Here is a 14363-nt window from a genome sequence, read left to right as displayed (position 1 = left end):
TGAGTTCTTTTTGCTGATGTTGTTTAAATAGTACCAGGAGATTTTCCAATTCGAATTTCCCATCAAAACCCCCATCACTGGGGCGGGTGGCGAAAATTTTGGTCCTGGATCAGATTTAAGCAGAAACAATGCTGCAAATTCTTTCCCCAACCCATCCAAATATATCGGTTTAGTCTGAGGCTGGAGAAATATTACCTTAACTTTTAAGAAGACTGGTAACTGTCTCACACTTGCCATAACCACACACCTCTACAGGGTCTACAAGCTTTTTATCAAGTACTGCCAATATGCAGAACTGGAAAGGCACCTCAAATAGTCTGTATAAAATAACTACCAGTTGTTTAGAATTCAGTGGTTCCCAATCTTTTTGGTACCAGGGACTGGTTTTGTGGAAGACTTTTTTTCCACGAACCAGTGGGGTGGTGCTGACATTTTTGCCACCCCAGGTTGACCCCCTCACGCCCCATCCCTGCCCCCCATGGGGATCTTTAAATGAGGGGTAGGCGAAGGTCACTGCCGCGCTGCCCCTACTGTCTGCCCAGGACCTGGGCAGATGAAAGTGATGGTGTTTTGGAGCGAGGCTGCACTGCCTCTTCTGTCTGCCTTGCTCCATGGCCCAGTTGCTAACAGGCCACAGATCGGTCCCGGTCCATGGCCCAGGGGTTGGGGAACCCTGGTTTAGATCTATACACAATTCTCTTGTGAGTCTGCTTAAGAAGACCATCATGTCTCCATTTTTCACATTTTCCAGTTCTGAGCTTTCATCCACACAAATCTGTCTCTCTGTAACACCCCCTATCCAGCAATTGAAAACAATTCTCAAGCCTTTGTGGTTATTTTAAAATTTCCCAATTCAGCATTAATACCAAGTAAGCCACCTCTCTTCTGTCTTTCATATACCTGCTCTTCTCCTTTCACTGTGGCTTTGTTCATTATTTAACTAGTGGCCAAAGATGGTGTCTTTCTCATCATGGATTCCTATTCTCTTGAATTATTGCCTGCTTCTGTTGATGGATGGTAGTATGAAGTGCCTACTAGAACTAGCATACAAAATGAGTCTTGCCCAATCTATTTCCCTACACATATTCAACAAGAAGGGGAAAGGGGGAAGGCAGGAAGCAGTGAGGGCAGGAGTAAACTCTAGGGAAAACAGTGAGTAAAAAAAGAGAGAAGGCTTTACTCTGCATCTTAATTTCTCAGTGGTTGGAAACAAGCAAGTCCTCTTTCCGACTTATAAACTTCTCCACTGCAAGTCTTAACGTTCCTTCCAGCTCTTGCAGTCCAACTCATGCATGTTTATGTTTATAAGAAACCAAGTCTTGCTGAACTCAACAGGACCGTCTCAAAGCAAGTCTCCAGATGTACTGACCATGTAGAGGTAATCTGAATAGGACAATGTTACTAGCATGCAAGAAGGAATATGTGAAACAGAAGCTCAGCCTATATGAAATTACAGAAACCAAAGGCTGAGTGGTTTAAAGGACAGAAAGTACCCCGTATGGGAAGCAACAGTGCAACTTGCAAGCAGGTCTATGTACATTAAAGGTTAAAGAAAATTACTGTATCCTTAAGGCTCAAAAGAATCAAAATCAAAACTGCATTCAAAACACAATGCTCTCTACCCAAGCTCTGATAGATGCCAATCAACTGACTGCTACTTTACTATGGCCAAATATTCATCTTTAATCCCCCACATTTCCAAATGTTATGTGGTTCACACTCCTCATTTTTATCCTCACAACAACTGTACAAGATAGATTATCAGCCAGTAAGCTTAGTAATGGTAGAGAAGCACAGCAAAATTTCAACTGGCCATCTGCTACTGCTGCATGCATCTCCAAGTCTTTTGTTGAACAGTTTTCCGTTACAGTGATTTCGTTATGTACTGCTTTTGTTAACTGTACTCTGACCTTGGTGTGCTACATCAAAAACCAAAAAGATGAACCATTCAGAGAACTGCTTACGTTTTGCAGGAACATTGAGAGAACTGCTCACAGTTTACAGGAACCTTATCTAACTGCATTACAACATGTAGTTCAGTTTCTCGAGTTCAACATGTAGTTCAATTTCTCAAGAAACTTGACCAATATTTGAATATTCAACTGACTAAATGTCTTTTCGATCGGCTGATGTCCAGCCCTAACCAGCTCCTCTATACGTAATAAGACATAAATCTTCAGGAATGCACACAACACGTTTAGTGAGAAATCGGGTAGACATCTGTAGGCCCTACTCTCCTGATCTGACCTCTACCAAAAATGGTTAAGATCTACTCATCTACCTGTACACAGCTATGCATCTGCAGCCCTTAAGAGGTTATGCTAACTATTCCACAAGTGGAAGGAGGTAACAAGGCTCACTTGTCGCACAAAGAGTATACACAGTCAGGCAAATGTCCTGAATCAACCTTCAAAATAATGCATTATCTATTTCCACTTTCCTAGCTTCAGTAGTCAAACTAGGGAAACAGCTAAGGGCAATAAAGAGACAGAGTAAAGAACAAGGAGATTTTCTCGCACTTCCCCCCCTCCAAAAACTCAAACAGAACTATGCTTTTGATGCAACTGTGAATTTTTTTTCCACGCCGCCTCCTCTGGTGATCCCCATTTGGAAATTGAAGTTGCATCTGGGATAAAATGTCTGATTGCACACAATTTTCTCGATGCAATGTCCCAGCTCATGTATTTTTTATTTAGTATTTTTTTTATATTGCCTTTTTGTGGAACCTGTTCAAGACAGGTTACTAAACAGAATATAATAAAACCCCAGTCGGAGCATAAAAACATAAATCACCGAGCCACTTAAAATGAGTTTTCTAGCTACAAGCACACTATAAAAATTGGTGTCAAAAGGTCAACCCTTCTTATTAAAAGGAAATATTGTGGTCTGGCACCTAAAAGAGAGTTGTGCAGGCACCTGGAGAGCCTCAAGGAGAAAGGCATTATTACATAAGCAAGGTGCCATCACCGAACAAGCCCTGGGTGTCTGGGCTGCATCACCTCTGTCAGTAGGTGTGTGAGAGAAAGATCTTAGCAGGTGGGGCAGACTGTATGGGATGAGACAGTCCTTCAAGTACCTAACCCTCAAGTTATTTAGGCTTGGGCTATACTGCATACGGATCCTCTGCGTGGTTCAAGTTGGTCTACTGTTTCTCAGTGAATGCTATCTTGCCTATTATGTACTTTATAAGACAAAAGGTAAATATTTACTAGTCGGAAAGCAATGACTACTTAGGGGAGAAAATTTGGTCTCAAGCTATGGAATTGCCTCTAATGCTGCCAACTTGTAAAGCCTCTTAACAATATATGTCCGTATTCCTGGTGACCAGTCACCATCAAGTTTTTAAAATCCTGGTCCAAGCATGCACCAACCACACCTACACCTCTGCCTGTTCCTTATGATACAGAACATATTTTGGGAAGGCATCTGGAGCAGCATTTGCTGGAAGACTGTCAGCTCTCTACTTCCTTACCTTGTTCGCTCGAATCTGCTTGTAAATATCTGTTTGCTGCCGGATTCGGTATTCCAGATCCGAGACGTGCGCCTGAAGCCAGTTCCAGCGACTCACAATGGCTGCTCTGTCTGCTGCCCATCGCCATTCTGACCGCCGCCTCCTGGAAAGCGAGAAAGGATTCTGTAAAAATGACAGGAACACGCAGCTCCAATCTGAGAGCCACTCATATTTCCACACAGGCTTTTTGTTTCTCGGCTGAAAGAGAAATATTCCCTCTATCTATATAACTTTGTTATTACGGCCAACCCACAACAGAATGTATGATAATTATTCCTTTTTAGACTTCTACAAAATAATTTGCCTTCTAGATTCTTCAACATCCATGAAACCGTTCCTCAAATGGCAATAACCCCCTTGAACTGCGAAACACCCAAACAGAAATGCAGATATATCCTAAGGCATAGGTGTCAAACATGAGATCTGGGGGCCAAATCAAAACCCAAAGCTTCCTTCTCCCTCTTGCTTCCTTTTGCATCACAGCTTGCTTTGCCAAGCTTGCCCAACTGCACAAGAGCTACAGAGCAAAGCCTCTGTTTTCTCCACTGGCTGAGGCTCCTATCTTGGGGAGGAAGTGGGGAGGAATAGCTTGCTTCGCCAGGCTTTCTCAATCACACAGCAGAGCTACTGAGCCGAGTCTCTCTTCCTTCTACTGGCTAAGGCTTCTCCCCCTCCTGTTCCACTGGCTAAGGAAGGAAAGAGCCATAACTTCCTTTGCCCAGTTCCCTGGATCCCATGGGAAAGATACAAAGAAAGCACCTTTAAGACTAATGAGTGCTAATGTTTTAAACATGTTTATCTTAAGCTTAATTTTGTGTGTGTCCTTTATGAATATATCTCTGCTACTTGGCATTACGTTTTATGACACCACGACCCAGCCCGACAAGGTCTCAATTTATGTCAGATCCATCCCTCATAACAAATGAGTTTGACATCACTGCCCTAAGAGGTGCAATGCTTTCATTCTTTACCCTGATAAGATCATGTAGCCAAGTCTGATTGGCTGCATACTATTATGACACTGGTTATGTGATCCCCAATTGGTTGGGATCACAGCCAGCAAGAGATGCTCTTTGGAAAAACAAACAAGAGATGGCACCAAAAGGAAATGCTGAGAAGGGCAGCGAATAGGTTCCAAAAAGCATTTAGGGAGTCTTCAGAGAAGAGACTGAGAAGGCCTTGAAACACCTCCTCAGTATGCCAAAACATTTGATTAAAGAACATTTAAGTAGAACACTAATTAATGAGCTCATGTTTAATTGTCTGCCACAGTCCCTAAATCACTGTCCTAGGACTACCCACTGTATTACACAAAATACAGAAGACCAGCCTTTAAACTGCAAACCGGGGTGGGGGGGTGGGGAGAGAGACTGGCTCAAAAGCAAGGTGGCGGCACATTAAGCCTGGCTGGGCACAGTTTAAGCTGGAACATCCACAGAATTAGTTTGCCTCCAGCCAAAACAGCCCTTTTGTTTTGTAGAAGAAAGTCATGCATACTTCAACCTGTGTTGCAATCAAGATGCCCTTTTCTCCAATGACTCAGCAAGGTGCACTGTCAGGCCTATCAGAACTATACCAGTTTGTTCCCTGTCCAGTCAAATAAATCAAAGCTGGTGGAAGACTGCCTATCAAAAGTCTTTCCATATGAGGAAACATCCCACCTCAAGATTTACACTAGAAAAATAAGTCAAGTCTGCTAAGGAAAAGAAGAAACACAACACTGTATTTTTGAAAACAAAAACTAATACACAAAAGTTTTGGGAGCTGTATATCTTAACAGTTTATTTGTGTCACACCAAGTATATCCAGTATGTTATGAAAAGCTCAAGAAAATGAAAAGGAGGGGAGCAAAAGGAAATAAGGAACAATAGCATACCTCATGCACACTGACACTGTACACTAGAGACTTCCCTCTCCACCCCCCGTTGCCAGGTTCCAAACATTATGGTTACCCATCAGGGGAAAAAAATTAAACATTTTTGAGAGTTAGGGTTTGTAGAATCTTTCGGGATCAAGTGCTGTGTTCTACTGGAGAAAGTTTTCCTTCCAGACGTTTCATTCTCAGCTACGGAGAACATCCTCAGTGGCATTGCAGCCAAAGCAGGCGCTCAGACCTTCTTGGCTGCTGTGCATTGAGTGAGGCCAGGGCTGCTGGAGAGCTGCTATTTCTAGGCTGGAGGGGGTGTGCAGCAGCCCTGGCCTCACTCAATGCACAGCAGCCAAGAAGGTCTGAGCGCCTGCTCCGGCTGCAATGCCACTGAGGATGTTCTCCACAGCTGAGAACGAAACGTCTGGAAGGAAAACTTTCTCCAGTAGAACACGGCACTTGATCCCGAAAGATTCTACAAACCCTAATGATGTTACCAGCCGTGAAAACCTGAAATCTTTGATTTTTGAGAGTTGTTGAAGATCCCCTTGACAGATCAAAATTTAAAGTCCTGTTGCCCAAGGCAGCACCCACACACAGCCATACTTCCATGCGTGCTTCCCCACCCCACTAAGATCTTCTGAAACTGGTATTATGATCATTGGGTTTGAGTCGACTATATACCGAAGTAAAGCCTTCTTGGTATTGCTGCCATCATTATGAAATTCTGAATACAAGGCCTGCCTAGATGAGTCACCTGGAAGCTTCCAGAGAATGGTACAAACATCTTTTATGCCAAAAAAAAACCCCTTAAAGGCGCAACATGAAACACGGTTTTATTGTGCTGATCTTATGCTGCTTTTATGATTGTGGTGATTTCATTTGGGGGTGGGATGCCACCTCATGTTTGCCTTTGCTTGGAAAAGAAAGACAAAAGTCGAAAAAAGGACAGCCAAGCAAATGCCCACTTTGTCCAGCAGATCCTAATAAACAAGAAGCAGGATCAAAACAAAAAGACAGAAGCTTTTATGACCCTAATTTAAGTCTGACATATATTTATGACTCACAAAAACAAAGCAGCAACAGCATTTGGCAGTTTCTACTAAATCAATTTACTTGATTTAGTAGAAATCTACTACTACTTCTATTTAGTAGAAATCTACTTCTACTTCCAATCAATTTACTTTTTTCCCCCCAAACCACTACTAATGTCCTGAAATTACAAAAAAATAAATTTATCTTCAATTTTTCCTACCACATCCCTTTGCTCTTTATAAGAATACCGGATTGCCTTGTAGCCAGCCAGTTATATAGCTTGTCTCAACCATTACCATCAAATAATTTTATCACATATTAGTATTTGTAATTAATTAGGTTTACTATGGTTAAACCTAATGGTAATTGCATTTCTGTAACTCAATGTTACTTGTTTCTATATCTTATCTTGTAACCGATTTCTTTTCATGATGCTTTTATAGTCTTTCTTTTTTAATCATTACGTTCTTAATTTTCTATTGTGATGGTCTTTGGCTATAAACAATAAAATATTTATGCTCCGGCAATAAATGGCTCTTGAACTTGTTTCTCTGGGATTCCCTGGGTCACAGACGCTGGCCAAACAGTACCCTCAGTTCCCCATTAGAGATACCAGGGATTAAAACCAAGCTGCTGCTTATGTAGAACAGGGGTCCCCAACCCCCGGTCCGCAGACCGGTCCCAGACCACGGCCAGTTAGCGACCGGGTCCCACAGCGGAAGGGAGAGCAGCAGCAGCAAGTCACGTGATGCATACCGTATCTGGATTTTTTTCCCTCCTTCAGACAGTTGCCTTTGCTCCAAGCTCACCTCCCGCCTTCTCTGAGGCAGAAACAGTGAGAGAAAAGGAGGGGCAGGGCCAGGCTGGCTGGGCTCTGCCCCCTTTCGACTACTCTCCCTCGCTCGCTTACCCAATGCGCCAACCAGGTGCTGAAATTGGAGGCAGTGAGCAAAACAAATTCTGACCTGGAGATCTGGTCCGGCACAGTGGGGAGGGAGGGGGGGGGGAGGAGAAGGAAAGGGATGGGAGAGTGGTGGCAAGGCAGCTCCAGCAGAGGAAAAGTCCCACAAGCAGGCAGAAACTGTGGATCTGTTCAGCCCACTGGCCGGGGCCCCAACACTGAGTGAGCTGCAGCAAAGGAGCAGTGGGAAAATGGTGAGTTGTTGGCTGGGCGGGCCTAGATTGTGCGACAGAAGGGGCTCTTCTTAGAGGTGTGATTTCATTCCACACAGGGAGGGAGGTTCAGCAGGGGCAAACTCGGCTGGGAGAGAGAGAAAGGTCTGGTAAGCCCAAGGCGGAGCTTTGCCCAATGCAGTTGTGAAATCTTGCAGACTCCTTGCAGCCGATTGAGGAGGTGCTGCCTGCCAGCCTATTCCCTCTTTCTCAGGATTTCCTTTGGGTGAAATCCAACATAGCTTGGAGGAACGTCGACTGCGGGGTGACATGATAGAGGTTTACAAGATAATGCATGGGATGGAGAAAGTAGAGAAAGAAGTGCTTTTCTCCCTTTCTCACAATACAAGAACTCGTGGGCCTTCGATGAAATTGCTGAGCAGACAGGTTAAAACGGATAAAAGGAAGTATTTCTTCACCCAAAGGGTGATTAACATGTGGAATTCACTGCCACAGGAGGTGGTGGCAGCCACAAGCATAGCCACCTTCAAGAGGGGTTTAGATAAAAATATGGAGCAGAGGTCCATCAGTGGCTATTAGTCACAGCATGTGTGTTTGTGTGTGTGTATTATATATATATATATATAAAAATTTTTGCCACTGTGTGACACAGAGTGTTGGACTGGATGGGCCATTGGCCTGATCTAACATGGCTTCTCTTATGTTCTTATGGGTGCAGCCATTTTGTGTTATATTCTTACTGTTTTAGATTTTGGGCGGGTTATGCAGAGTGAGTTCTGAGGCATCACACCTAAAATGGCACTGCAAAATGGACCCCCACCCCACAGACTCCCCGTGTGGATGTGTGGTGTGTTGTATAATTATTTCATTATATATCACAATCTACATCACAAAATCATTGCTGTCGCGCCCCCCCCCCTTTGGAAAAACTGTCTTCCACAAAATCGGTCCCTGGTGCCGAAAAGGTTGGGGATCACTGATGTAGAATACATATACTACTATCAGGTTAGAGCATCTCCATTATATTAGGGCGCTGCTGTATTTTTAGAAATACCAAGTTACTGACTCAGCATTGTTTTCAATAGTAGGTATTAGCAAAGGCTGGGGACACAAACACAAAATCAACCCTGAGCTTGCCAGCACTAACCAGACAATCAGGACAGATGTGATGAGTGACACAGAAATGGATCAAAAATAATAATATCCTGGGAATCAGTGAACTAAGCGGACTCGACTGTGCAACTGAACAACAACAAATATATAAATTATGGCAGCCCTAGGATAGTCTTCAGTGACTGTCAAAATCTCTAGAAATCACAGCTCTTCCACAAAATGAAAGAAAAAAATCCAATTCATAATTTTTCATTGCAGATGAGCTTTCCTGCACCGTTTAAGAAATCTGCTACAGCCGTCTTTCCTCAGAATGTGACATCTAAGACTGGATTTGCACATGCAGCAGAAAGAGATGTGGAGGCAGAGGACAACTGAAGTGGAAGAATGGAAAATTCTATTTTCCATAAAGTCCCTTTTCCCTTCAGAATGCATGAGGAACAAGCACAAAACGGTTAAAGTCTCTTCAGTCAGAAGGCAAAACCAGGAAAGGGGGGGGGAAACCCCACACACCCTCATCTCTGTTCTGGAACCTGAGTTCAGCTACAGGAAAAAACAAAAACAGTAGATTCACAAACTAAGTGAATAACACAATTCCAACCCCCTATGAACTAAAAATGAACTGAGGCAACACACTGAAACACAGGGAGAGGGCAGTGATAATTTCTAAAGGCATCCCTGATTTGCAGATCATGCAACTGAGTTTTCATGGATGTGCATTCAGATATATAAGGCTTCCGTGACTGTTCTTTATTTATCCAGTGTGCCTTTGTCTTCCCAGAGCTTATAGTAGCTTTTCCTGCTAGTTTTCCTTTGATCGTGTCCTTTTAAATTGGTTTTGTTGGTCTTGCAACATTCTTTGTGCTAGCCCCTTCTTCTTGGGGTAGCTTTTTGTGCCAGATTCTTGGCTCCCTCATTGGCTTTGATTCTCAGGTTGTATTCTGGCTCAGATTCTCTCATTTTACATGTGTTGTGCTTGCAGCAGCAGCCCTATTTGGTTTTGTTTAGGTTATTCTCTAATTTGACGCTGGGTCGGATTCTCAGGTTGTACATTCGTTATGTTGCAGTTCTAACAAGATTCCCTCGTTCTGCATTGGTTCTTTTGGGGTGCTGGTTTTGTCTGCCTAGACAGGGTTTCTACCAAGGTCTGCCTTCCTTGCTCTTGCGTCTTTGGCTATTCTTTGCCTGGGGAAAGCATGGAATTCCCACCGCTAATAGCAAGATCTGAAAAATACCATCTCCCCGGCGCTGTGCAGCCCTGCTCAGTGCTTGGATGGGAGGCCGCCAATGAAGTTCAGGGTCAGTAAGCAGAGCCAGGCAATGGCAAACCACCTCTGAATATCTCTTGTCTCAAAAAACCCTACAGGGTCGCCGTAAGTTGTTTGTGACTTGATGGCACGTTAACACCCACAAACATAGTGTCTCTGCTGGGAGAGAACAAAACTTCCTTACCCGGTTGCTATTCTAGCTGGTTCTTCCAACTCAGATTTCAAGACACTGCCAAAGACTTCAGGGAAAGGGACGGTGGGGTCTGATTCTGAACGCGTAGGGGAAACTTCTGAAAACCTTTGCGGCTTAGAAACTTGGCTGAGTTTCTGATCCCATGGCGTGAGGGAGGGGGGTTCCTCACTAAGTTGCCATGCTCTGGGGGGCCTTAAGATAGTAACATTTGAAACTGAGTCAACTTGGAACAGCTGGCAACATGTAGAAAGGGGTCTTCCAAGATCATCTTCAGGTAATTCCCCCGTCTACTGTAGAACTAAGGCAGGGGAGAGAATGCCACTGCATGCTAGGGAGTGCAGAGGGTTCTTGGAAAGTGATTATCATCATATCTGGACACCCTGAAGGTCCTAGGACAGGGGTGGCCAAACCGCAGCTCGGGAGCTACATGTGGCTCTTTTACACATACCGTGTGGCTCTCAAACATCAGACACTTATTTTATGTGGCTATTACATTAAGCAGTTAGGCCAGCCCTCTTCTAGGATGAGGTTGCTAACGGATATGTTTTGTGTCCTTGCAGCTTAGTTATTGTGCTCTTAGTTGTCTTGAGTCTGAGGAGGTAAGGCAGGATAGAAATGTTCCAAATAGATAAATAGCTTCCCCCATGCAAAATAACATGAAAAACTTCTCTGCATGTAGAAACTAGTACAGGAGAAGGTGGGGCTGGTCGACAGCATGTTTATTTTTACTTTCAAGGACCTTTTATGTGGAGGAACATTTTAAAACTATTACAACTCTGAAGTAATGCTGTCACCTACACAGATAGTCTAGGCAGGAGATTACAGATTAATTAACAGTAAACAGATTTCTTTGCTGCCAGCAAGGAAATAAAAGTGTGAATGCGTGCCTATTGAAGAAGTTTTCCAGTGTTTTCCATTCTATCGCCTGAAATGTATTGGGCCTGTTTGAATCCTCCTCGATTACAGCTCTGAAATCTCACACAGAAATCTTGAAGAAAGGATATAGTAATCATAATTCTTGTGCAGAGCAGCACTGAAACGTATCAGACATAACCCTAGCACCAAGTGGAGACATAATGCATAACCAAGGGATAATCAATTGAAGTATAATTTGCATATAACAGGTATTGAATTCTCAGAGTACCCTTAAGCTCACAAATGCAAAGAAGCCATCCTGTTGTCAGGAAAAAAAATCTTATTCAAAAGAGCCCCCTCTAAAATTCAGTACGAAATTCTAAACTGGCACGAATTCCACACAGCTGTAGTTCCAACAACATGGGGGGGGGGGTGTTAAAAAGTACTGAAGAGGCACATTTTTTCTTGTTTATTCATCTTGGTCACCAGCATAATTTTCCTCCTCGGGTCTTACCAGCATCCTTGAATGGCAAACTAACTCACTGTACTACTATACATGTCGCAAGAAAATATAGGATGACACTAATTAAAGAATCTGCTTATCGCTTGATCACAGTTTAAGTTATTCATTAGTCATCTCCATCAATCAGATCAGTTATTAAATTCACTAACGCCATAAGGAGTTTCTTGTTGCCTGGCTACAACATGGCTAATTTTGAAAATTTTCATGGCTACAATAGAGCTAATTTTGAAAACATCTTTCTTCCTGAGTAAACACACACAGACAGATCTAGCTTTTTATTTTTCTCCACTCGCTCTCTGTCCAATCTGAAAATAACTTCTGATTTATCAGATCTATAGACAAGTTTACCAAAGGCTAGGAAAGACCGCACAAAATTCTGTTCCAAAATCCTGCCATACAGGGGGGCCACAAACTGCAGGGGAGGATAAAGAACTGGAAATTTTCTCTGATCCAGATGTTTCCTCTGGGATATTGTCAGCTTTTAGGATCCTAAGCAGGACAATTTTTCTAGGTTCCTATTTTCTTCTTTGCCCCAAATTTCAGCAACAGATAAACTGCCCTCAGCATTAAGAACATAAAAGAAGCCATGTTGGATCAGGCCAATGGCCCATCCAGTCCAACACTCTGTGTCACACACTGGCCAAAAAAACTAAGTGCCATCAGGAGGTCCACCAGTGGGGCCAGGACACCAGAAGCCCTCCCACTGTGCCCCCCCCCAAGCACCCAGAATACAGAGCATCACTGCCCCAGACAAAGAGTTCCAATGATACCCTATGGCTAATAGCCACTGATGGACCTCTGCTCCATATGCTTATCCAATTCCTTCTTGAAGTTGTCTATGCTTGTAGCCACCACACCTCCTGTGGCAGTGAATTCCATATGTTAATCACCCTTTGGGTGAGAAAGTACTTCCTTTTATCAGTTCTGATAAAGCTGCTCAGCAATTTCATTGAATGTCCACGAGTTCTCGTATTGTGAGAAAGGGAGAAAAGGACTTCTTTCTCTACCTTCTCTATCCCATGCATAATCTTGGAAACCTCTATCACGTCACCCCTCATATCGACGTTTCTCCAAGTTAAAGAGCCCCAAGCACACTAACTTTTCTACATAGGGAAAGTGTTCCAGCCCTTTAATCATTACATGTTCGTTAGGCACAATGAGCATACAGGGTCATCATCTGGCTGTTTTCAGGTTCCCCTCAACTTTTACTTTCATTTACAGAATAACCTTTTTCTCCATGCCTGGAAAAAATCCTTTGAGACTGCAGAAGTCTCTATCTTGAGAGTGGTCTTTGTTTTTGCTGGTGAATTGATGAACTCTACACCATGAACTATGGCATTATGTTCAAAGCTGAGCAGATGGAAGTCAAGAAGAAACCTCAAAATGAAAATCTGTGTGTCTGCGTCATCAAGCTGCTTCTGATTTATGGTGACCCTATAAAATAATGACCTCCAAAATATCCTATCATTGACAGCTTTGCTCAAATCTTGCCAAATGAGGACCCTTGTGGCTTTCTTGCATGAGTCAATCTATCCATGTTGGGTCTCTTCCTCTTTTTCTGCTACCTTCTCTATTCTCATAAAATGACTTAAGTATAACAGCCTCAGGTTAGTCATTTTACTTTTTAAGGAGAGCCCAGGCTTGATTTGATCGAGAACCCACATATTTTTCTTTCTGGAGGCTGATGGTACTTGCAAAGCCAGTTTGGTATAGTGGTTAAGGGCAGAGATAATCTGTGGTTTAGGTTTGGTATAGTGGTTAAGGGCACAGTGCTAATCTGGGAGAGCCGAGTTTGATTCCCCACTCCTTCACACGAAGCCAGTTGGTGTGACCTTGGGTGAGGGCACAAGTTCTCTCAGAGCTGTTCCCTTAAAGAGCAGTTCTTGAAAGAGCTCTCTCAGCCCCACCTATCTCACAGGGTGTCTGTTATGCGAAGAGGAAAGGAAAAGAGATTGCAAGCCGCTGAAACACCGAGTGAAAGGCAGGGTATAAATCCAATCTCCTCTTCTTCTTTCTCCTTCTTCTAAAACTGTTCTCCAACACCACATTTCAAAGGAATCTACTTTCTTCCTGTCAGCTTTCTTCGTCGTCCAACTTCCACATTCATACATAGTAACAGGGAATACTATAGTATGAATAACCTTGCCCTTGGTCACCAGTGAAGAAGAAGAAGAAGAAGAAGATGATATTGGATTTATATCCCGCCCTCCACTCCGAAGAGTCTCAGAGCGGCTCACAATCTCCTTTCCCTTCCTCCCCCACAACAGACACCCTGTGAGGTAGATGAAGATATTGGATTTATATCCTGCCCTCCACTCCGAAGAGTCTCAGAGCGGCTCACAATCTCCTTTCCCTTCCTCCCCCACAACAGACACCCTGTGAGGTAGATGAAGATATTGGATTTATATCCCGCCCTCCACTCCAAAGAGTCTCAGAGCGGCTCACAATCTCCTTTCCCTTCCTCCCCCACAACAGACACCCTGTATGGTAGATGAAGATATTGGATTTATATCCCGACCTCCACTCCGAAGAGTCTCAGAGCGGCTCACAATCTCCTTTACCTTCCTCCCCCACAACAGACACTCTGTGAGGTAGATGAAGATATTGGATTTATATCCCGCCCTCCACTCCGAAGAGTCTCAGAGCGGCTCACAATCTTCTTTCCCTTCCTCCCCCACAACAGACAACCTGTGAGGTAGATGAAGATATTGGATTTATATCCCGCCCTCCACTCCGAAGAGTCTCAGAGCGGCTCACAATCTCCTTTACCTTCCTCCCCCACAACAGACACCCTGTGAGGTGGGTGGGGATGGAGAGGGCTCTCCAGCTGCCCTTTCAAGGACAACCTCTGCCAGAGCTATGGCTGA

General features: G+C 43.7%; 1 protein-coding gene across 3 annotated transcripts in view; it reads right to left on the bottom strand.

Moving 5' to 3' along the window:
* Positions 1-14363, bottom strand: part of KANSL1 (KAT8 regulatory NSL complex subunit 1) — a 202296-nt gene that overhangs the window by 62089 nt on the left and 125844 nt on the right. For all 3 annotated transcript variants that reach the window (XM_060254604.1, XM_060254603.1, XM_060254606.1), the window contains exon 3: positions 3473-3614. In XM_060254604.1, the coding sequence (XP_060110587.1) occupies positions 3473-3614 (142 nt within the window). The remainder of the gene's footprint in view (positions 1-3472; positions 3615-14363) is intronic.

Source organism: Heteronotia binoei, chromosome 15 (assembly GCF_032191835.1).
Source record: "Heteronotia binoei isolate CCM8104 ecotype False Entrance Well chromosome 15, APGP_CSIRO_Hbin_v1, whole genome shotgun sequence".
NCBI classification, from domain to species: domain Eukaryota; kingdom Metazoa; phylum Chordata; class Lepidosauria; order Squamata; family Gekkonidae; genus Heteronotia; species Heteronotia binoei.
This window is presented reverse-complemented; position numbering and strand designations above follow the sequence as displayed.